Below are 25,376 nucleotides of genomic sequence, written 5' to 3'. Positions count from 1 at the left end.
ATATATATAATATGATATACATATGATATGATATGAATATGATATATATTATATAATATGATATAAATTTCCAAATACAGTTAAGCAACCATGACCAAATCACAACATAGTGAGATGGATGAACTGTTGAGGATGACTTTGAGCTGGGCCTGAAGGAAGGAGCCAGAGGTGCTGACTCTAAACTAAAAGGAGGGGTCTTTTTGCTTTTGCAACTCCTTTGCCCCAACTCGTGGACCCGGCTGAGACGAGAATGAAAACTTGCTCTAAGCTAGAAGTCAATGACTGTGGAAAGCAAGTTTCCTATGCATGTGAAAAACAGTGAGGGTTATACAAAGAAGCATATATATATCAAAGAGGAAGATTTAACTCTCCTAATAATATTTACCTAATTCATCAAAATATGTATCAATCCCATTCATGCCTGGTACTGAGCAAACCAATCTAGCTTTCAGGAAAGAGCTCCACTTATTCACCAGTATTCTCTGTCCTCCCATATCATTCTGTGAAAAACAAAAAGCAGGTAAATGGGGACCCAGAGAACTTTCACCAACAATGGACTTTGTATCATTAAACATGAAGATGGCAAAGTTACACCTTTTTTACTTAAGTAGAAATTTTGGTATACTCCTCAAATAATATTAAAGATGCAATTCCTCATAAACCTTTTCTTTTTTTTAGGTTTACACATGCTGCCTTGTCAGTATGCTTTCACAGTGGCCCATTAAACACAGTTTCCAGGTATGAAACAATGTTAGTTGAGTAGGTGCCCCCAAATAAATAGTGACTTTTATGATACAGTAACTTTTATTATTATTTTATTAATAAATAATCTGCTTATCTCAGAAATACAGACACATCTCTTTTTCTTCTTTTAGGGAAAAAGGCTTGAGATATGAACACACATCATACATACACATAACAAGCATATATATTTGCACACATATACAAAATACATACATGTGTATGTGTGCCTCTGTGTACATCCATACATGTACATATAACATCTTAAATTTATTCTTGAGTATCTTTTTAAATATCAAAATAACTTCACATTTATAATATTATTAGAATTCTTTCAATATATAAGGCTACTTCAGTTGGTTTTGAATATTCACTAAATCATCTATCTGAATTCCAACAAACTATAGATGTTTTTCCCTACAGAATCAACCATCCGAATTGTTGAAACATAACTATGTAGATTATTTAGAATGTGGATTACAGAAACTAGAAAGATTTTGGTGAGATTAACTTTTTAAAATGGAGCTTAAACTTCTGTACGGGAAGAAGTATAGCCTAATTATACACCATTTCTTCTTAATAGGGCTTTGAAAATGGGGAAGATAACACAAAATGTGAAGTTCTTTTCAGATTAAACTTTAGTAGACATGAAGTCTAAAGATTAGACACTAAATACCAATTTTAGGGAGCCTAAGAGAATATTCTAAAACATTTTAAAGTAGAAACCTATCATAAAATGAGCAAAGGCCTGACATTAAATTGTGAGATAAACAAGCTTAGTGAGAGAGGAAAACAGTCCTCACCACACAGAGTCGCCCCACTCTGGTGTAAATTGCATGGGCACTGTTTTCTGCCTCCAGGGCCTTCTCCGTGAAAAAGAAATACACTTTGTTGTCATCTCGGTCTTCATTGTCAGGGATCATATAAGAACCTACAAATTTTGGTTCTAGATAAGTAAAAAAATAGAAGAAAATATAATAGTTATTACAACAAACTTAAAATATTTCCTTGACATTTTGTACTAAGTTTTAATATCATGTAGATATCTCCATGTTGTTTGCAAATCAACAGTTTTAAGGAAGCGTTAGAGGATTTAAAGTTTATCTGAGTCAGGGAGGAAAATAATCTGATTTCAAACAACATACACTATAGACTTGAAATGAATTAAAAAAAGAATAGGTTAAGAGCAATATGATGATACTCTCCATAAATTTCCTGTCTCTCTATCCATATAAAGCCAATATAAATATATGAAAAATATTTTAGTAAAGAAGTTTGTCACTACTTTTTTTAAATTCATAAATTGTCTACTAGTCCAGCTCATGGAAGATAATTTTAATTTTAAGGTGGAAAATTCACTTTAAGTTTTCGTATTTCTGATTGAATGGATCTGAGTGAATGACCTTTGACTGATACAGAATGTCAAAATATTTTAATGACAAAATGCTGCCGGTAATGACTAGGCACTCTAAAGTCTAATAAAAAGGTTGAGAATAATGAAAGTATTCACTATAAAATGATTTTAGTTCTTAGATATACCAGTGTGATAAAACATAAACATGACTTCTTACAAAGAATTCTATGTAAATGAATACCTGGTGGTGTTCCTAGAATTTTATTTGTCTCTAAAGTACAATGTGGTTCTGTTAAACAAGCAAAGAAAAGCAATCAACTCATGCAAAATTATACCAGCTGACGAGAGACAATAATTTATTGGATGAAAGGGGTTTTCATTCTGCATACATTTGCTTTGTTCATTAAAATCCTGATTTCTAAGTATTGCTCTGAGAGTAATTTGGTTTTATTATAAAGCTGATCAATTTTTATATAAAATGGTATGCATATATCATATAATATTTTAATCTGGGAATATTGCTAAGAAAAAAAGCAGAAATTTGCAAAACCTGTAAATTATGTTTGTATTGTTATCATTATGAAAATGGCAAGTTTCCCTTAAGCTCTGGCCTTGCTTTTCAGTTCTGATTCATAAACTCTTTTCTCCTCAACCCCACCTTTCAACAGGCGCTCATCATCATGCTCAGTGCGAATCTGAGCCAGTCGCCCCAGGCTCCGGAAAATGGCAGCATCCCTGCCCCAGTAGTCACTGTAGAGTCCAGCAAACAATTCACTACCTGTATGAAAACATCAGGTAAAGAGAAGTGAGTGTCTCTGGGTCTGATGACAATGTGCTATGCTGTCCCGTGCTTAGTCACTCAGTCATGTCTGACTCTTTGAGACCCCATTGACTGTAGTCTGCCAGGCTTCTCTGTCCATGGGGATTCTGTAGGCAAGAATACTGGAATGGGTTGTCAATCCCTCCCCCAGAGGATCTTCCCAAATGAGGGACTGAACCCAGATCTCCCACTTTGTAGGTGGGTTCTTTACCAGCTGAGCTACCAGGGAAGTCCGATGACAACGAATAAAACCACAACTGCAATAAACATATCCAGGTTTACCGTGTATATGGCCTTAGAAAATCAACACTATAGTACAGAGCAGGAATGGTGCAGTCAGACAGCCAGGGTTTGAATCACGACACCACCGCTTACTGGATGTGTGACCTTGGACAAGTTGCTTAACTTCTTTGCCTCCATTTCCACATTTACAAATAGAAACAGCACCCAAAATTGTTGTTAAGAGTAAAGCATTTAGAAAAGCAGGGGCATATGCTAAGACCTATATGATCAGCTGATAAATAAGCTGACTTTATGGTATTTTAATAAACTTCTTTCAATTTTCATATCATCAGGGTATTTGTGTTGGTATTATATGTGACTCAGTTAATTCAAATATTCTTGTAGTAAGAAATTGCTTCCACTAACATGACTTTAGTACAGGAACCACAAAGTCTGATAAAGTAGTATATAACTTAATTAGTTGTCATTTAATTTGTAAGTGTGTGGCTCATTTAGATAGAAACGATAGAAAGAGTTTGTGATTTAATCAGGCAGTCTACAGAATGAAAGAAGCTAGCTGTAACATGTGGTGAAGGTCACAGACTTAAATCAGACCAAAGTGAAAACTGAAAGTGAAGTTGTTCAGTCATGCCCAACTCTTTGCCACCCCGTGGACTGTAGCCCACCAGGCTCCTCCATCCATGGGATTCTCCAGGTAAGAATACTGGAGTGAGTTGCCATTTCCTTCTCCCAAATCAGACCAAGGAATACACAAATATATCCAGGATCTCAAGAAATGACTGTATGTCTTTGGGACCAGTCTGAAAAAAAGACATTAAAACAGCTCATGATAAGAGAAAAATAAATTGACAGGGAAAAAAAAAAAAAAGAGAGAGGGATAAAACTAGGCCTCCAGAAAGATCAAAACCTCTCAAGTACAGGGATGTGAAGTCCTCTTTTGTCAAATTGACAACAAAAGATAATGAGTGTGCCTTTCAACTGAGGATGGTCATGGGCATATGCAGCTCGAATTCTGTCTTGGGCAAAAATCTCTGGCCATGAAGCAGATGATAGCAACAGATCACTGGAAACAATAGCCTCCATTTAAGGTGATAAAATTACTTCCTTCATGAGCATCATGTAACTCTGGTCAGGTTTTAAAATATAGAGATGATAAGTATACTAAACTCAAAGCATGAATGCTTTTCTGTTAAATTTGGAATGTTGTCCATATGCTATTTAAAGTAAGTTTAAGATAATTCAAATTAATTTTATTTCCAATTTAATAAAGTTAGTTGTATACTCATTTTGGAGTTAGAATTATTAAAGTTACAGGTATAAAAATGTGACCAAGTTTTCACAGAATTTAAGAAAAATTTAGTGTCATATTTATAAACTTTATTTGCTATATTTAAAATTGGTTCAATATGTATAAAGAGTTTTCTCTAAATTAAGGCCTTTAAAACTTAAAATAAATTGAACAGAATAAATATATTTCTATGGTTTCAAATTTGAGAAAGTAATCAACTGAGTTGCAAATAGGACACACTGTAAGGAAGTTTAAAAATAAAGATGAGGGGACTCCCATGGCTGTCCAGGGTTATGACTGCGTTTCCAATACAGGGGGTGCAGGTTCAGCCCTTGTTTGGGGAACTAAGATCCCACATGCTGTGGGGCATGGCCAAAAAATTAAAAAATTTTTAGAAGTAAAGATTCTTGCTTTTATTATACTAGATTTAGAAAAAGAAAACTGATATATACATTGAATTTTAAAACTTACAAGAAAAATAAGTTTTTATAAATGTTACTACAGTAAGCTAGTTTTCATTTACAAAAACGTGAGTAAAACCATCAATGGTTTTGTTTGGTTCACAAAATCCCCTATGGATACTGTAAAATTATATTAAGATACAATCAAATAAAATTCAGGTTTCCCACAAAGGAATTCACTTTTAAATTATATATATATAATATTATGTTATATTGTGTTATATTAGAAAGAGAGGGACAGGAGAGACAAGCAAATGTGGTAGAATATTAACAGTTGGTGAGTCAGGGTAAATGGTATAAATTTTTATTCCTCTCTCAATTTTTCTTTGTATTTGAAAATTTTTAAGATACCAAACTTAAAAATGAGCTGTATTTTTTGAGTTAATCCCATATATTCAATGTATGCTAAGTGAGAAGTGTAATAAGAAAAATAACAGAAGCTAAAAAATAAATATGTTTGTATCTGGACTTAAGAAAATATAATTTGGTAGAAAAGAATTATATCAGAACTCATATGTAAGCAAGTTCTTTGGAACTAGAAAGGGTGGGAGGAAGAACATAATTTGTCATCCAATTCAATCAGTGTTATCTGCACTAGAATTTTCATATCCATATGTGGAAAAAGAATATTTTGAGATAAAATGCATTCAGTGGTTAGAGATATGAACCATGGGATTCCTGCACTACTTGAACACAGATAAAAGAGAGTCATGCTGAATTCATTAAAAGGCTTTGGGGATCATCAACTCTATGGAATAAATGAATTAGTTGACTCATAAAAGAGCTAACTGACTACTGAACCACCAGAGCAAGGGTTTTTCTGAAATTTTTTAAAAAATATTGTACTTGGTTATAGCTTCCACATAAAATATAAAGGCCATTTCACATGGGTGAATTTAAGAGATTTTCATACAAAGTGAAGTAAGTTGGATACAGATAAATATCATATGATACCATTTATATGTGGAACTTGAAAATAAAATGATACAAATGAACTTATTTATAAACAAGAAATAGACCCACAGACATAGAAAGCAAATTTATAGTTACCAAAGGGAAATGAAGTGTGGGATAAATTGGGAATTTGGGATTAACAGACACACATTACTATATACAAAATAAACAGCAAGGATCTACTGTATAACACAGGGAACTATAATCAGTATTTTGTAATAACTCATAATGGAAAAGAATCTGAAAAAGAACATATACATGTTTATAAATCAATTATACATCAATAAAAATAACAATAATAAACTATAAAGGTCATTTTGTAAAACTGTCCTTAACAGAACTTATTTTTCTAATATGGCCTGGGAGAATGTTTAATGCATAATGGGCACCAAAAATCTTTTTTCTTTAAAATCATAACAGTTTTATACTTCTTAAGATTTTAATGTACTTTAATTTCCTAAAATATTTATAGAATTTTTATATGTGAAAATGTTATTATGGAAAATAATCTTTATTTTATTTCACATCAATTTTGTTGCACTTATCCCAGTTTGAACACTGTTTTCACCTTCTATTAATACTCATTTTAATCAATTCTACAAATTTAACAAATGAATTTCGCATGCAGCCACTAGATGGAGACATATGATACCAAATGTGTGTGTGTGTGTGTGTGTGTGTGTGTGTGTGTGTGTACACGTGTGCAAAAAGGAAAAGATGATATATTACCAATTTTACCCAATTTCCCTTTTTGTATTCAGATAAAAGAAAATGGCTTGTTAACAATCCAAATAACACAATGTGAACTGTATGATTTAAACCTCACAGAAGCTAGACAGGTGCTAAAAACTATATGCTATATAAACTGAAACAAATGTGTTTCTGTTAGAAACATTAAATTTTCCTCAGAATGGAAAGATTCTCCTTTCATATTATATTATCACTACGAAGAACAAAACAAATTCATAGTAACAGATAATAACGATTTTTGGTAAAATACTTTTCCAAGAAAATATAAACACTTTAGTGAAAAATAATAAATTAGAATAAAGCTTTAGGCACAAATGTTAACTAATAGTAATTAAATGAGCCAAAAACTCATTATTATAAATATTGATATTATTTATGGCAAATATACAACTTCTAGCTGTAAACTTAAAAATCATAACAATTTAGTATAGAGAAAATTTATGAATCAATATTCTGCTATTTTATAGAACATAAAAATAGTATCTGGATAATTCAAACTTTCATGGATTAAAAAGAAAAATCTTTAATACAAACAGTAAAATATGTTTTAGAGCTTCAATGAGAAGAACAGAACTACTCAAATTTTTAGTTTTCTGTGTCTATGGAGACATTTAATAAACGTATGAACTTGGCCATACATTTAACTGGCATTTATTTTGATATTCTGAATATGAATAGCCAACTTAATTTGTGAGCCATATATTATTTTTCATTGTTATAACACTGATTTCTGAAGGTAACTGATGCTATGTTAATCTTAGTTGGTCAAGTGTGGTTATAATTAAAAAATAAAACACATCTGCAGGGTATTTTGACAGGTGAATGTAACTTATCATTGTCATGTTCAACAATAGTCTCTGTGTATACACAGGATAAGAGTGGAAACAGTTCTGCACTGGAAACCTGGCAAGCTAAGCCCCCAGCCCCAAATCTGCGATCTGTGACCAACTGTTCAGAATCTCACTGCCTCAGTTACTTGGAGAATCAGAGAGATGTTCGAGTGGTTTCCTGAGGTTCTCATGCTTCTTTATGTGTGAGTGCTAAGTTGCTTCAGTTTTATAAGACTCTTTGCTACCCTATGGACTTCAGCTGGCTGCCAGGCTTCTCTGTCCATGAGATGCTCCAAGCAAGAATACTGGAGTAGGTTGCCGTGCCCTCCTCCAGGGGATCTTCCTAACCCAGGCATTGAACTCATATCTTCTGCACTGCAGGCAGATTCTTTACCCACTGAACCACTTAGGAAGCCCCCTTTCTGCTGCCTTTTTATTTGCTTGTTTTGTGCCTGTATTTCTCTGCCTCCCTGCTTCCTGCTTTTCTCCCCAGTTATCTGACCATGGCCCAAGTAAAAGAAGTCTTCCCTGACCAAACCTGTGTTACTTTAGTAGTTTCCAGTACCTCCCCAGCCCCATGCCTATTTCTGTTATATTTCTTATAGTGCTATACTTTGTCTCCTTCTGTGTTTGACATTATTGCACTCTAGACTGCAGGTTTCTTGATGTTGCTATATTCTTTTGTCACCAATATCTTACACAGTGTCTAGAACACAGAAGATGCTCAATAAGCATTTGTTGAACCAAAGAATGGCATAATGAATTAACGAGAATATATTTAAAATTTTTAGTTTATGAAAACTATGAAAGGCAATTTAAAGCAAGCCTCAGGATGAAATACTGATTTTTCAAAAATGGTTCAGGGAAAAAAAATAGCAAAAGAAAGAAGAAACTAGTAGCCTTTATATGAATAACAGTTCATTGCATTTTTTTCCTCAAGAAGCTTGTTATTTAACAGTTTTAATTTATGAACACAGAGACTCTGTTTTCTTCTAGTATCTGTCCCTAAAATTTCAGCCCCAAGACTGTGTCTAAAAATAACTGTAAGAAAGAAAAGCAGAATATCATTTGAGCTGGAAAAATATAAAAACAAATTCATTGTAAATAATTCTAAGTTAAATGCATAATTAAAATTCTACACAACTCCTTTTTTATAATACAAACTCTAATTGAAGTTTTAGTGAAACATACTTCATTCTCTTAATATTTTATCAAACTTATCAAGAGCTTAGTTCAAAGAGAGTATTATTAATCAATTAGAGTTTTTACTCACCATGTTGTAAATATAGGTTTTTAATTGTTTAGTGAGAAAAGTTCACAGTAGTTTTTTATGCCCTCATTTTCTTAATTCTTGCTTAAGCATTTCTCCTATTTATGTTGTAAACAGATATGCATAATTTGTGAAACCTATTTGTCTCATGGAAAAGACATGGCTAAAGACAGATTTAACTGTATCATTTTATATTTGAACTTTATCATTTTATTAGAAAATCATTCTATTTTAGAAGCACTATTTCACAGAGTGACTGTGACATGCATAACTACAAACAAAATGCATTTGGGAGGATGAGGCCTGGTAAGAATAGTCTATAGATTCCAACCTCCCAGTTCACACAGTCTGCAGAGAACACTGGAAAAAAATCAGAAAAAGCAGATCTTTTTATTAGTTACTTAGTTGTTGTTTGGACTTTTTCTTTGATTTTGCTTTAGCAAACAACATTAGCTATCAGTGTTAAGAAGGTTGTTTCTGTGGCATGAAGGAAAAAGAAAAATGTGTTTAGAATCTGTTTATTTGCATTTTCTGGCATCGGTGACAATACTGTGAGTTTCTTTGGTGGCAAACCAGTGACACTGATGCCAGCATGGTCAAACCAGATTTTTAAGGGGAAGAATGTCAATACGGAATTGAACATAACATTATTTTTCTTCTACCCATTTTTGATTTTTTGTTTATTTTGAGGAAACCATAACCAAGTAGTTAAATAGCCCTTTCGCAACTAGTAGTGATGTCCAGAAGCAACAGTCAGCTTGCGGATGCTTGGCATTCAACCAAATGAGAGAGCACAGTAGTCTTGGATAAAAAATCACAGAAATTCCTTAGAGACAGAGTCGGGAACATGGTAAGGAAGTGGCTTTCTACACAGTTGGGCTGAATTTAAGAAATGAATCTGCACATTCACTTATTATGTTTATAGAGGTTGTAATCATAAAGACTTATATTCTACCTTCATCTCGATGATTTCATTTATTTTTCTAATATTTATGAAGTCCTATTTTGTGCCAGAACTATTCATTTATAATTCTACCCTGAATATATAGTTAATCAAATAAAAGCATTTATTTATAAAAAAAGTTTTAATAATATTAAGAGCTTGAAATAATCACTTATATTTTCCCTGAATGAATTCTGACTCCCTTTCCTTCAATTGACATTGACCTTTAGTTTACAGAATTTGTAATGGGATATATTCACAAAGGTCTCATGATAAATAAATCTCAGGAGCTATAAACCTGTATAATCTTATTTGCTGAAAAATGTAACATGGGACGTAAAAAGTGTGGAAAGAAAATTTCAGAGACTGTGAAATATCTCATTCATGATTATCTGTTGACATAAAATTTGTGTCTTTAACTTGAAAGTATCCTAAAAAATTCTAACAACAAAGCTAACACTTTCAAAGCAAAGTGTGAAAAGGTACCTGACAAATCAAAGTGGTTCTCCCCCAAACATTAGTAACATGTACATTAGCATACTTGAGGCACTTCAAGTATGGTATGTATTAAATTACACCTAGAATTGGCAATAAAGATCTGAGTCAGAATGAAACATTAAAAAAAAACAAACAGCAATAGAACTGAGTGGACCAACTATCAAAGAAATTCTAAAGTTACTTAATAAAGAGAATATTGCAATGTTACATCAAATGTAAACTGATGCAAAAAAAAAAAAAAAAAAAAAGAAGCCAGCTAATAGTTTTACTTCCTGACCAAAACGACATATGACACAATGAAAATATTTCCTGAATTTTGGTTGGCCAGGCAGCAAACCTAATAATTTTTAGTGGCAAGGTAAGTTCTCAGTATCTTTGCTTGACTCGAAAGGTAGAGACAAGTAATACAGCAATTCAGTTTACTAAGTAATTCATTGTTTCAACAAACAATTTTTAAAACCAGACTGTAATGCCTTCCCTTCAGATATTTATTTAAGACCCTTTTATATGTAATATTAGTGATCACATAAGGGCGAAATGTGGCTAAACATACAGCAATATTGCACCTCTGATATGAATTTATATGCCACCATGATAAATTATGCTAACACAAAGTAGGGTTTAAAAAGCAAGCCTAATAAATGTATGATTTCATCTTGATTGGCTTCTGAACATACAGAACATGGCTCAATAAGGAGCTTGTTTTATTTCTTAAATCTTGCTTCACACAAAATCATTTTCAGTTACTAACGTTTCCATTCTAAATTAGACTGTAAACTTAATAAAATGTTCATTAACTTGTCTATCACCTAGCAAATAATGTTTATTCCTTATTCGGTTTTTCAGTAAGCTTTACTCTATGTGATCTTAAGTCAACTGAATTTAAGTTAAGTAAAATGAAATCTGTATCTAAAGTTAACATATTATGAGAAATTCTGATTCGTGAGCATATTTTTTCTTTCAGGGCCTTGTTAGTTTTATGAGTATGATTACAGAGTTTTTGTTGCTGTTTTTTTTTTTTTTTTTAATCATGAAAGCGAATCTTAATGTGAACAGGCTTTAAAAGTTAAGTGTGACCTATAATTAACACAGAAGCAGAAATAGTCTAACCATGGTCATCTTTTGCTGAAGTCCTGTCTTAACCCAACAGTAGAGAACATATATGGTCATAAAATACCACATTAATGCATTCTTTCCCTGTCAAGAGTAAGCTGTACCGAGACTGCCAATTTCCAACTCAGGTAGCTCCATTTTTTCCAACTCAAATTCCTGCTGCTTTTTCATTTGAGTGAATTATTTCTACTTCCTGTCTTTTAAAGAGTTGCTGGCTCACAAAGGTTATCAGATTTCCACTCCAGTGGCTGCTGCATATCCACGGTAAGTGAATGATCTCTCAAAGGTACTTTGAGATGAAAGCTAGCGGATAAATTAGAAGAGTTATATTTTTATTTCTTCTCTTTGGAGGGATTATTCTATAACTTTTGTGTTTAGCTTGGAGGACTCTCAAGATTTTATTTTTCTTCTAAATAAGTGAAACAGTCACCCAGATGGCAAACACTTCACATTTTAGCATAGTGTAATTCGATTTGGAAGTCCAATGAAACTCACTTGGAAATGTCCCTCCAGTAATATTTCCCCTCTTAAAAAATTCAGTTTTAAATTTCTGGTTTCACGCATAAACAAGCTCCAGAAAGGCTGAGTGGAGAGTGGTAGGATGGCTAAAAAAAAGTTACTTTTAACCATGTTAAAAAAAAATGTTAAAAAAAAAAATGGTGTTCTAATTGTCTTAGGATTTTACCAGACAAGGAGTGCCTACTGTGTAATTTTTGACTTTCAATACCTTTTATAAGGTTCTTGTGAATACTATCCCCTAATTTGTTTTTGGTTTGTTTGTTTAGGAACACTTTTATTTCATTCAAAAATCCTATGGACAGAGGAGCCAGGCAAGCCACAGTCCATGAGGGTCACAAGAGTCAGCAACTAAACAAGAATATTCATAGGAGACTCTTCTGTGCGAAATTTTGTATGGTAAAAGAAAGATAAGACAGTCTCATTTCTCCAGACATATTCAAATCTTAAGTCTATGAAGTTACAAAAATCAATAAAAACATTAGAAAAATTGTATGAGTCTATCAAATGCATATATTTTAATTCATATGCTGCCAACCTACTAGGAATTTCTAACACTTGTGGATCTGGCATTCTCCAAAAGAACTCTTAAGGCTTGATTCCAACTAAGTCCAAACTGACTTAAGCAACTCTATTCCCATATTTAAAATCTCCCTTTTTCATACTGTGTTCACACACACACACACACATACACCTACATACGGGTAATTCAAGGAACTCAGGATATCTTAGTATTTTCTTTAAAATTTTATATTCTTTAAAAATACTACTTTATTAAAGCTCCTGAAGAACTAATTACTCTGTGAAATTCTCATTAACAAGTCTTTCAAATTATGAAACTGAAGTAAATTAAACGTCCCTACTGATTAAAGCTAATAAGATTTTTGTTCTACAAGTAAATATACATATATATAAAAGCTGTACTTATTTGGACGTGAGGGAATGGGGTGCAAGGCCAATAGGAATCAACTGTCTGGAGTAAATTCAGGGAATGTGTTGTCTCTAGAATATCCAGGAACGTTTGAATCAACTCTAAATTAAGCACTGATTGATCATATTTTGATGATTCATCAGAGGGGAAAGAAAAGTCTTATTCTGAGATTTAAGTGAGGTTTTCATGAATCTCATCTAATTTAACTGAAACCCAATTGAAAACTAGATCTGACATGGCCAGTTTTATTCTATTATTCCAATGTGGACACAGTTTGAGTCAGTCAACCTCTATAGCTTACATTTTAAAATAACAGGAATCTAAATAAGTGACTCAAGTTCTAAATTGAGATGACTTTCTGCTGAATTCTACTGATGCAGAGAAAGGCACCAGGAAAAGACTATTAGAAGTTCCCATAAAGAATAATTAAAACAGAAAGAATAGACATATGTTAAAATAGTTTAATTTCTCTAGCTATATTTTTATAAATTATTTACATAATTGTATTTTGAGAACAATAAATGACAATACAAAACACCTTCTATCAGGTATTGACAGTTTGTGTTTTCTGGATGACATATCCAGTAACTTCATAGCACTGTACTTACACGAGTAAAGCTAGCTCAAGTGAGCATGGCTTGAAAATTAATATCCTTGCTCCCAGCACCAATAAATAACTATGACACAGCAACGTATATGAAGGAATACCAAAGACTCTAACTGAAGTTTCATAATCAATATGATACTACCTAATATCTGTAGCCATGAAATTTACCTATTAAAGTGGAGATGAAGGACGAGCTGGGATCAAAGGGACATCTACCCCTTCCTCTCTCAGATCTGTGCGGTTCCAGGTGAAAAAGGGGAGCCTGTCCAGAAAACCAGAAAAACCATTATGTATCTGCCAACTTTAATAAGAAGTTAATTTCCCAGAAAAAAATATTCAACCTTGATTATTTACAAAACAAGTACTTTAAATAAGGCTCCAGTGAGAAACATCAAGGAATTTAGGAACACACTGGATTTTATAAATAAAATATGTGGATTTTAAGGCCCATGTGATTTTCTCACCCCTCTCAAAAAGGATGCAGGTGCTGAAATTCACAATTTTTATCATTTCATCACACAGTATTAGCTATGTTGAGATGTCACTTAAATATTTCAAATAAACGGAGACTTGATGGGGGGAGAAAAAAATGTTAGTGAAAAGGAGACTCATTGATAAACATGGAAATGGGCTTTTATTCCACAAAAGCCATTATTGATTTTTTTGAATAATCTCTAAAACAATATAACATGTTCTGTCAATAATTTGGAATATCTATTTTTAATGATTTTTATTCCTTATCACATTCTCTTTGCATAGACATCTAACATTTAATAATTTAGAGAATGATTACTACATAAATAATCACTGGTATATATATATGTGGAAATTGATGTCATATTATAAACAATATTTCAGTATGTTTTCACACAAATGAGATATTGAAAATATATTCTAGAAAATTACTGCTTTATTGGGTCCTAATGCAATTGCATAACTATAGGACTTTTCCTAAGTGTTCTCAGATTTCAAAATTCTCATTAATGGGTATTTCTATAATGAATTTTCACTAAGTGTGCTAAAAGTAGCTTCAGTTTAAAAAAATGTAGTTTGGCAAAGTGGCAATAAAAGTCAGTATATAAAATTTTGTAAGGGAAAAACTACTTTGCAATAAAATGTTGCCAATACTGCCCATTGCAGCATCTATAAATAGCCCTGTTCATCTATAAATCATGAATCTGTACACAATCAAATTTCTGAGGACCCTATGAAGGTTGCATACACTTTTCTACAATTTCATCTTGACTTCCCAATAATCCGCTCATTTACTCCACATTATCTATCCTGTCCCTTTCTTGTTGTTCTTATTCAACTTTTCTTTTTCTGTCTGATATTCTAAAGTCATTGGTCCTGCCATTCCAAGACTTTTCTAGTAAGTGCAGAGATCACCTGACCCCTATAAACTTCTTGTCTTGTCTTTGGAAATGAACCAAAATCTACAGAACAAAGAAATACAAGAAGGCAAAGTGGTTGTCTGAGGAGGTCTTACAAACAGCTGAGAAAAGAAGAGAAGTGAAATGTAGAGGAGAAAGGGAAAGACATACCCAACTGAATGCAGAGTTCCAGAGAACAGCAAGCAGAGAGAAGAAAGCCTTCTTAAGTGAACAATGCAAAGAAATAAAGGAAAACAAAACAGTGGAAAAGACTAGAGATCTCGTCAAGAAAACTGGAGATACCAAAGGGGCATTTCATGCAAAGATGGGCAAATGAAGGACAGAAATGGCTAAGAAGAGATTGAGAGGTGGCAAGAACACACAGAAGAAATATACAAAAAAAGTCTTAATGACTCAGATAACCACAATGGTGTGGTCACTCACCTAGAGCCAAACATCCTCTGGTGTGAAATAAAGTGGGCCGAAGGAAGCATTATTATGAACAAAGCTAGTGCAGGTGATGGACTTCCAGCTGAGCTGTTTCAAATGCTAAAATTTGATGTTGTTAAAGTGCTGCCCTCAATATGTTAGCAAATCTGGAAAACTCAACAGTGGCCAAGGGACTGGAAAAGGTCAGTTTTTATTCCAATCCGAAAGAAGGGCAATGCCAAAGAATGTTCAAACTATTGCACAATTGTGCTCATTTCATATGCTAGCGAGGTAATACTCAAAATCCGTCAGGCTAGGCTTCAGCAGTATGTGAACTAAGAACTTCCAAATGTACAAGCAGGATTTAGAAAAGGCAGAGGAATCATAGAGAAAGCAAGAGAATTCCAGCAAAAAACATTTACTTCTACTTCATTGACTATGCTAAAGCCTTTGACTGTATGGATCACAACAAACTGTGGAAAATTCTTAAAGTGATGGGAATACCAGAACACCTTACTTGTCCCCTGAGAAACCTGTATGCAGGGCAACAAGCAACAGTTAGAACAGGATATGGAATGATGGACTGGTCAAAAACTGGGAAAAAGAGTATGTCAAGGCTGTACACCACCAACCTGTTTATTTAACTTATATGTAGAGTACATCACGCAAAATGCAGGCTGGATGACTCACAAGCTGGAATCAAGAGAATGGGAGATTTATCAACAATCTCAGATATGCAGATGACACTACTCTATTGGCAGAAAGCCAAGAGGAATTAAACAGCTTCTTGATGAGGGTGAAAAAGGAGAGTGAAAGACCTGGCTTAAAACTCGACATTCAAAAAGATGTTTGCTGCCTGGAAGGAAAGCTATGACAACTCTAGTCTTTATTAAAACACAGAGACATTGTTTTGCTAACAAAGGTGTGTGTAGTCAAAGCTATCATTTTTCCAGTAGTCGGGTATGGATGTGAGACCATGGAGAAGGCTGAGCGCCAAAGAATTGATCTTTCAAATTGTGGTGCTGCAAAGACTCTTGAGAGTCCCTTGGACAGCAAGATCAAGCCAGTCAATCCTAAAGGAAATCAACCCTGAATATTCACTAGAAGGACTGATGCTGAAGCTCCAATACTTTGGCCACATGATGTAAAGAGCTGACACACTGGAAAAGACCCTGATGCTGGGAAGGATGAGGGCAGGAGGAGAAGGGGGCCACAGAGGATCAACGGTTGGATGGCATCACCGACTCAATGGACGTGAGTTTGAGGAAACTAAGGGAGATTATGAAGGACACAGAAGCTGGAGGGCTGTAGTCCATGGCATCGCAGAGTCAGACACAATTTAGTGCCTGCACAACCACCACTATGGAACAAAAGTGGCCTCCAAATGCCACTTTTAGTCATAGAGGTAGGACTTAGTTGATATTTTAAGCTGAAAAAAGTTTACCAATTTAGACACTTCACGTATCGGTAGAGATCAAGAATGGCCATAAATAACTTGAGACATTTTTGTGTTCACTTCCCATAGACGATAGATTTGCAATGACATGAAAAGAAAATATTTGTTGAGATAGAATTATTGGTCTGCTGAACTAACATTTATGTTGAAAGGGTTTCATCTATATTTGTAAAACAGATCCATAGCATTATATGGAGGAGGGAGTGATTAAGCATATGAATATAGTTCTTGATACCTCTTTAGTGACTGCCACCTTGTATTGGTAAATACTTGGTAAAAACAGATAGGGTATACATACTATACTTATTCTAATATAGTCAAATGTCCAAATGTTTGGTCACAGAAAGCAGCTGAAAAAATACACTGAAAGGTGTTCTTAAATCAAGACTCTATAGCTTCAACATTCTATGATGCTCAATTTTTTGTCTCTAATGATTGATGAAGCGGATTTATCTATCGGATATAGATATCCTAAACATTAAAATTAAAACTGCAAGAGAAAAACAAATACATTCCTTATTTATTCAAGGAATTACAACAAATTCATTTAAAGTTAAACTATCAGGTGAGTGAAACAGAAAATGCAAACTGTAAGAATGCTAAGATCAAGAGAATCTTCAATTTTAAAGAACCACTGAGTTAAACGAAGGAAATAAAGTAACAATCTTAGAAAAGTCACAGATTTTTATAACTAGAAATCATAATCTAGTCTTCTGAGGCCAATATTGATTTGTTAATTTCAGTGTGTTTCTGAGATATCAAATATCTAACAAAGCAGTGTCTTCAACAGTCAAGAGAGGTAAGCTAAATCAAGCGGAAACTATATTCACAGAATCATAGAAACCTAACATTCTGAAAACAAATAAGTGGAACCCAGGATGTATGAAGCACAACTCTGTGCAATACATAAAATCTATTTGAATCTGCAAAAGGACATAACTCCTTTATGAAACTTCAAATTTGAAAACAAAACACTGAATACTAAATGGTCATATATTCTCAGAGATCTACACCTCAAATTCAAACTCAGACGTAGCTTAACTGAACCCTGCCTGACTTTCTCCAGAATTCTTCAAATATCTCTAATTAATTTGATTAACACCTAAACCTGAACACACTTTAAATTAAATCTTTTTGCCTGCTTCTCACATTAGTATTAAAAATCCACTCTTGAATAGCTTAAAGGATAGACATATCTATCATTCTGATTTTTTGAAATTTGTATACTCAATGTACACATATATCAAATCATCATGTGTGGGTGCATGCTAAGTCGCTTCGGATGTAACTTTAAACATCTTGCAATTTTTCTGTCAATTAGATCTCGATAAAGCTGAAACATTCATGTATTCTGTAATTTGTTGTTTTTCAGCCCACTAACGATTTTTAAAAAAGATAAACTGTTGGAATATCTCTGCTTTAGATAAGGATCACTATCTTTATTAAAAAGGAGAAAGGTTCAGATCTGTAGAGGACACAGTCATTTCATCCATACATAACCCTTGGTTAATAATACTCCAGGAGTCAAATAATACAAAAATGGATGACAACATTAACAAGATTGTAAATTGTAATACATACTTTTAAAACTTGAAGACCATGTAATGTGTGTTTGAAGTCTATAATACTTGTAACAAAATAATGAAGAGTTGTTTTGAGCACCTGAAAGTTCTGTAACTCCTGTCTTATCACTTTGACCCTACCAACTTTGACCCTGTCCCCACACCTGGCTAGTTGTTAAATGAACATTTTTAATTACTAAATTAAGGGCAATGGCACCCCACTCCAGTACACTTGCCTGGAAAATCCCATGGATGGAGGAGCCTGGTAGGCTGCAGTCCATGGGGTCGCTAAGAGTCAGACATGACTGAGCGACTTCATTTTCACTTTTCACTTTCATTCATTGGAGAAGGAAATGGCAACCCACTCCAGTATTCTTGCCTCAAGAATCCCAGGCAAGGATGGGGGAGCCTGGTGGGCTGCCATCTATGGGGTCGCACAAAGTCAGACACGACTGAAGTGACTTAGCAGTAGCAGCAGCATATAATACAGCAAGTTCTATAGTTATTTTTATTAATCAGAACATACCTTTCTTTAGAAGTATAATATAGGATTCTGTCAATATTACTTATTTAAATCTCTGTGCTTTAACAATAATATTGTATCCCTGCTTTTTACTTTGCTTGCTAATTACTAAGTTAAAGGAAGTAACAAAAATGTGTTGCCAGTTGTTTTTTCTCTTTTAGCAAAGGCTGTTATGATACTATGACTAAAATAACATGTGATAATAAAAGCTAGTGACGGGTTGACATTTTTCATGTGAATGACTCGAGAGTCTAAGTGCGGCTATGATCACACACAACCTTACATTCCTATTATTTTGAATTTAGCCTTGTTTGCTGATGAGGGCTTCCCTAGTGGCTCAGCTGGTGAAGAACCTGACTGCCAATGCAAGAGATGCAGGAGACATAGGTCAATCCCTAGGCTGGGAAGATCCCCTGGAGAAGGAAATGGACACTCACTCCGGTATTCTAGCCTAGAAAACTCCACAGACAGAAGAGCCTGGCGGGCTGCATAGCCCATGGAGTCGCAAAGAGTCGGACACAACTGTGCAACTGATTCAGTTGTTTGCTGATACAAGGTAAATAGTTTCATCGCAGCTGTGGCCTCAGTAAATTTTATCTGAGGACCTTATGTACAATCACAACCTTAAAGTATAATTAGATGACAATTTAGAGAAGTTAAACAGACAAAGCAATGCCAGAAAAAGTCAGAAGGTAAAATTATCTCACACCTAATCAATATTTTATGACATGGTAAAAACAACAACAACAAAAATCTGCCTATGGTGAAAGCTAATCAAACCTAAAAATGGTTTGCCTCTTTTACAAACATACTCAAAACTCCTATTTTTGTCACATCAGTCTTTGTTGATAACAAGTATGAGATTTCCATTGAACAAATCATAAATGATGAACAAGTTCAGAAAGTTAATTTCTACTGGAGTTAAGATGATTACTAAAACTATATTTCTGGTCTAATTTTATTGCTTCTCTGAAAACTTTTCACCATGCCTTCTGAAATCCTCATTTCATGATAGTGAAAGTTGCTTAGTCATGTCCATCCCTTAGGAACCCCATGGACTATACCCTTATCCATGGAATTCTCCAGGCCAGAATACTGGAGTGTATAGCCTTTCCCTTCTCCAGGGGATCTTCCCAACCCAGGGATCGAACACAGGTCTCTGGCATTGCAGCCAGATTCTTTACCAGCTGAGCCACAAAAGAAGCCCCAGAATACTAGAGTGGGTAGCTGATCCCTTCTCTAGGGGATCTTCCCAAGCCAGGAATTGAACCAGGGTCTCCCGCACTGCAGGCAAATTCTTTACCAACTGAGCTATCAGGGAAGCCCACTTCATGATAAGTAAACTGCTAAGAGCACACTCAATTTACAACAGGCTTCAAGACCTCCATGTCTTAGTTTAGTCATAGTTCCCATACTCAGCATAACTATGGAGCCTCATGTTCACGTCCTAATGCCTGGAACCTATGAATATCTCATTTTGCATAATAGCAAAAGGGCTTTTTCAGATATGATTAAGAACCTCCAGATAGGGATGCTGCCAAGAATTATCCAGGTGAGCCCAATGTCATTATATCAGTCCTAAAAATAGAGATTTGTTGATGATAGCCAATGACCAACCAGAGTGATGCGGTGTGGGGAAAATTAGACCTGCCATTCATTGATGGCTATGGCAAGGAAGAAGGGAGCCATGAGTCAAGGAATATGGGGGATTCTCCAGAAGCTGAAAAGAAGAATGAGATGGATTCTCCTAAATCTTATGGAAGGAATGCATTTCTGTTGACATCTTGATATTATTCCAGGAGAATCATTTTAGACTTCTCACCTACCGAATTATTAGATAAAACATGTTTCTTTCTAAGCCACTAAATTTGTGGTAATTTGTTACAGCAGCCTTGAAAAAAAGAAAAAAAGAATGAAGCTCCTATGAGGATATTGTTCCATACAGCTTCTCATCCTTCCAACTCTTTTACATGATTAATTACAATACTTTTTATCCAATACAAAATTGAAACCCTTTCTTTTTTTCCCCCCAAAATATAAAGGTACCTTCTCATCTTCTCCTTCTTAGTCAGCTCTCACTTTGTTCCTAGTATCTCATCCATGTGTCTACCTTCCCTATTTCTATAAACCTACGATAGTGACTCTGCTAAAGTAAACCATTCAAAAATGTAAAGCAGTCATTTACAATCAGTGATTTTAGCTCAGACTCAAAATTGCCAAGGAATGTATTAACATGTTTTCCTGGTCATGTCCTTTTATAACTCCTTTGAGTAGCTACATGCTCAGCTAGCCTGACTCTTGATCTCTCTTGACAGTCAGCAGACAATCTCACACCTTATGTCTGATGGAGAAAATCAGTTTCCACTGATTATGTAATTATTCAAAAAATCAATTTCTTCTACGCCAGGTCTTGGCCTTAGAACAGAAAACAAAGTAGTAAACAAACAAACCCCAAGCCTCATCAGTCTACTGGTCTCGTAAAATTACCCCTGATAGACTTTCCCTCTCCACCCACTGCCTTTTTTTTTTTTTTTTTTTTTACTGTATCTGTGATATTTGATGCTGCTGCCCACACCATGGCACTTATTTAATTCACCTTTACCACTTATCATCTTAAGTTTAACACAGCCTCCTGAGCAATGTCCCCAGCCCCAGCCATTAATCTTTTACTCTGTAGCCAAAGACTTCTTTCTGAATTTCCTCTTATCAACTCTCCACTTAAAATCTTTCATTGACTTCCCATAGTCTCTAGAGAACAAAGTCGAAATAAAGCCCTGAGAGTTTTCACATAGGGGCTTTATACAAAAGTGCTTCACCTCTAAAATGCTGCTCTTACATTCTGAGTACCAACCACTCTGATTGCTTGTAGTTTTTTCATCTTACTTGGGCTCGTTAATGTGTTTAGGATATTAATGCCCACGCAATATTAAACATTCAGCACAGACAATATGCATTTTGTGCATATTCTGTGGGCATTTTCTCACTTTCAAGAATCCTGATCTGACTCCTCTGCCTGCCCTAATATTGATTTCTTTCCCTTTCTGTGTCGTCCTGAAGCATCATGTAAATTCCTCTTTGATATCATTTACTTCTCTGTATTATAATTGTCTGATTCTCTTCACTACTGGTTTGTGAGGCCTCCTTGGGGAAACTGCCTATATGACACTTGTCTTTGATTCCCTGTATCAATTAGAAAATATCTGATGCATAATAAATGCCCAACTGTTCATGTTTTCTAAATAGTTTTTATCTCCTTTGCTGTGTGCTTTTTGTCTATTTTCTAATGGATCCAAAACAATTCACAAAACAGCTGCGGACAGGCACGTGGATTGAAAACTAAACAGTCTGTACAAACTATAATCTAATGTTATATTGTACATGATTTCTTGGGGCTTCACACACAGCACAATCATCATTCTATTTTTTCTATATTTTGATTGCCTTTGGCTTTAGTAAACGTGACTACATTTTTAAAACAACTAAAGGAAAAATCAACATGTTTTTTTCTCAGCTATTTATTGCAGATCATATATTTTCAGAAACATGTTGACAGTTTATGATAAACTCTTGCCAGGGTTAATATACTAAAGGTTAGGATGAATATAACATAATTTAATATAATATGACAGTCATTAAAAATAATATCAAATACTGAAGAATTCTAGAGACAACTTATTTTATCTTCAGAGATCTTATTAATGACAGCATGTAATTTGAAGTACTATGAAGGTGTGACATGGAGGTACAGTTACTTCTTAGATAAGGTTCCCATTTTCCACATTACTTTTTTAATGAGGAAAGGTATCCTCTTGATATCGTCACGAAACTTCAAAACTGAAATGACAATAAAGGCTGAGTTCTTAATTTTATCTAACAACCAACTTGACAATAGATTTAATGAACTAATTGGTATTATGCTCCATGATTTTTGAGGAGAGGCTTTCTTTGTCTTGTTAAGCTACATGTGACAGAAAAATACATTGATCCAAGTCATCTTAATTCCTTAGAATTTTATATATTATTTTGGCAACTTTATACTGAGATGTGGAAGTTTTTAAAAGGAAGAAAATTTACCATAGATAGAAGAGTATTGATGTTATGATAGAAAACAGGCAAATTCTAAACTTTTATTGCTTTGTTTTTCATAGGTCAAGCTAACTTCAAAATTAGCTACAAATTCAAGAATGAAGTTTTTTCACATTATTTCAAGAATTCACTGTGCTCTTTAATTTAGTGCACAATCCAATAAAATACTAAGAAGCAAGTAATATAATTTTCTTCCATAAAGTAGACTGCAGCACCCAAACCAACCAGAAATTTTGAGTCATGATGACCTTGTCAATGACCCCAAAGCAATCGAGTTTATGGTTCAAGTAATGTGTAATGCTGGTGTTTAACCCTACTGAGAATGCTGGTCACTACTTACACTGGCTTTCCATTATCTATGTTTTAACAGCTGGAATTTCTGCTTGAGTTATGTGGCTTAAACTTACAAGACATCGCTGGTATTAACAATGCGGGCAGCACATTTTGTTTCAGCGTGACATAGAGAAGTTTTTCAATAGATCCTTGTGTGCTAGAGAAAAAGCAGGACACCTAGCTTGCCAATGTGTGCAGATGCATATGTTTCTCTGAAAAATGTTTGTAAAGAATAAAGGGTACATCGTCCCAGGAGAATTTTCTCATTTAGGTCTTGAGAAGAGCCCTCAAAACCCAGAAATCCTGCTATAAGCTCTTATCAATAGGTGTGAGTTACTACATAATCAGGTGTTAAACGTGATGTCAATTAAATGAAATGAGAGTTTCCCTATTAATAAATCAGCTTTGTCAACTAACACTATTCTTGCCCTGAGGACCACTGAGATATTCTGAAAGATGTCAAAAGTAAATTAGAACTTTATAAATATAAGATAAAACAAGTAATCACTTGTTTTATTAGCTATTCTAATAGAAAAAAAAAAGCAAAATATATAGACTCACACTCATGTATCCATCAACAAAGGTTGTTTCAGTACAAAAATGCCCAAAGTAAATAGCATAACAGGCACTTAAATTCTTCACACACAAAAAAATGTTATTCAACTGTCTGTATCACAAGTTAATTTTGAATGTGATTCACTATATTGTTTATTTTATCCCTTTCTTCTGCCATGCAATAAAATCATTTATTAAAGAATATGAAACATTTCCAAAAGGCTAAATAAATAAGTTGAAAAAACTGCTAAAAGGAGTGAGTCAGTTCAGTTCAGTTGCTCAGTCGTGTCCGACTCTTTGCGAAGTTGTAAGGACATGTTTTGACTTTAAAGCTATTAATTTTGCATTTTAATTGCTTTTTTCCTTACATTTTCCCCCAAAAAGCTGCATGTTTGTAAAATACTTTAAAATTTAATAAATATTCTTCCATATACTGTTTCATCCTCAAAATAAATCTGTAAACTAAGACAGAGTCAACAGTATTTTTCACAAATATGACTTTCTAAGAGAGGAATCACAAGCAAGATGAGTTTTTGCGAGTCTCAACAAGTGTCTTCTTGTTCCATATTATTTGACAGTATTACCCTACCTGCCATTGTAAAAGGAGAGGATGGGTATGTTTGTGTTGCCAGGCATGGCTGCTTTTTTTTTCATATTTAATGTATAATCAAGGTTTAAAATGTATATTAAGATTTTTTTAAAGAAGACAAGTATCTTATTTATTTATTCAATTACATGTTCAAATGTTTTATTCCCTTAAATATTATTGGAATAGCTTGCAAAAACACTAAAATCTTTTAAAATTATGTACTACATCGAAGTAAAATTCTAACTCAACTGTCTTGTGTTCCATTTTTTAAAAAGATTTGTTTTAACTTTTATTTGAAGGCAATATCATCTTTACCCCTCTTTTGTGCATCCTTTAACTATTACTTCCATTCTGCCCCTCATTCTAAGTGCCTTTATCATATGCCAATATTATCTTCAATTCCACACTGATATCTCTGCCTAGTAGATATGTATGCCAGGGTGTACTAATAGTATTAGAAGCAAATACTCTTCAAATTGTAATTATAATGCTGTCTGAAGCCTTTACTAGAAAACAGCATCACTCTTGTCTCCCACATCTTCCTCATCATCTTCTTGAAAATAATCATGTTGCTCTCCCTCCGTAAAATCTTTAGTGCCTCCTCATTATCATGAAATAAAGTCTAACTTCTAGAATGGTAGTTCAAAATCTTCACAGTTTGATAAAGGCTTTATCCTTTATTATTTTCACCATCCAATCAAAACTCCAGCAGTGTGAGCTATCTTTAAAATTTTTTGCATCAAAAACATCCATAGCTCTGATTACACTTTCCCTTTGGGAGAAGAGGATTTTATCCTTCATTTTCTTTACAATACTAACTCCTAATAATGACCAAATGATGCTGAAAAATTATTTCACTGATATCCTCGAAGACTTCAAGCAAAGCTTCTCCCATGGCCTCTGCTATACATCTCTTGCAGCGTTATCCTCACTGCACTGTGATGATGTGTATTTGAGTAGTTCCACAAACATTTCAGAAGCCTATGTTCCAATCATCCAGAAAATATTGAATTTAGAAAGCAGATTCATGCTGCTCCTTTTAAATTCCATAAAATTAAGTAAAGTAGCCTACATGTCAGGGAAGATTAGGGAGAAAATGTCTACCTCGGGAACATGAAAAGTCTCAAGTAACCTAATTTTACACCTCAAGG

At 34.1% G+C, this 25,376-nt stretch overlaps 1 protein-coding gene across 1 annotated transcript in view; it reads right to left on the bottom strand.

Moving 5' to 3' along the window:
• Window positions 1–25,376, bottom strand: part of SEMA3E (semaphorin 3E) — a 279,257-nt gene that overhangs the window by 46,770 nt on the left and 207,111 nt on the right. Inside the window, exons 5-8 of the mRNA XM_027968533.3 lie at window positions 13,488–13,581; window positions 2,754–2,873; window positions 1,545–1,687; window positions 386–500 (exon numbers count right to left, since the gene is read on the bottom strand). Of these exons, the coding sequence (XP_027824334.2) occupies window positions 386–500; window positions 1,545–1,687; window positions 2,754–2,873; window positions 13,488–13,581 (472 nt within the window). The remainder of the gene's footprint in view (window positions 1–385; window positions 501–1,544; window positions 1,688–2,753; window positions 2,874–13,487; window positions 13,582–25,376) is intronic.

The sequence above is a fragment of the Ovis aries genome, chromosome 4 (genome assembly GCF_016772045.2).
Source record: "Ovis aries strain OAR_USU_Benz2616 breed Rambouillet chromosome 4, ARS-UI_Ramb_v3.0, whole genome shotgun sequence".
Classification (NCBI taxonomy): Eukaryota; Metazoa; Chordata; class Mammalia; order Artiodactyla; family Bovidae; genus Ovis; species Ovis aries.
This window is presented reverse-complemented; position numbering and strand designations above follow the sequence as displayed.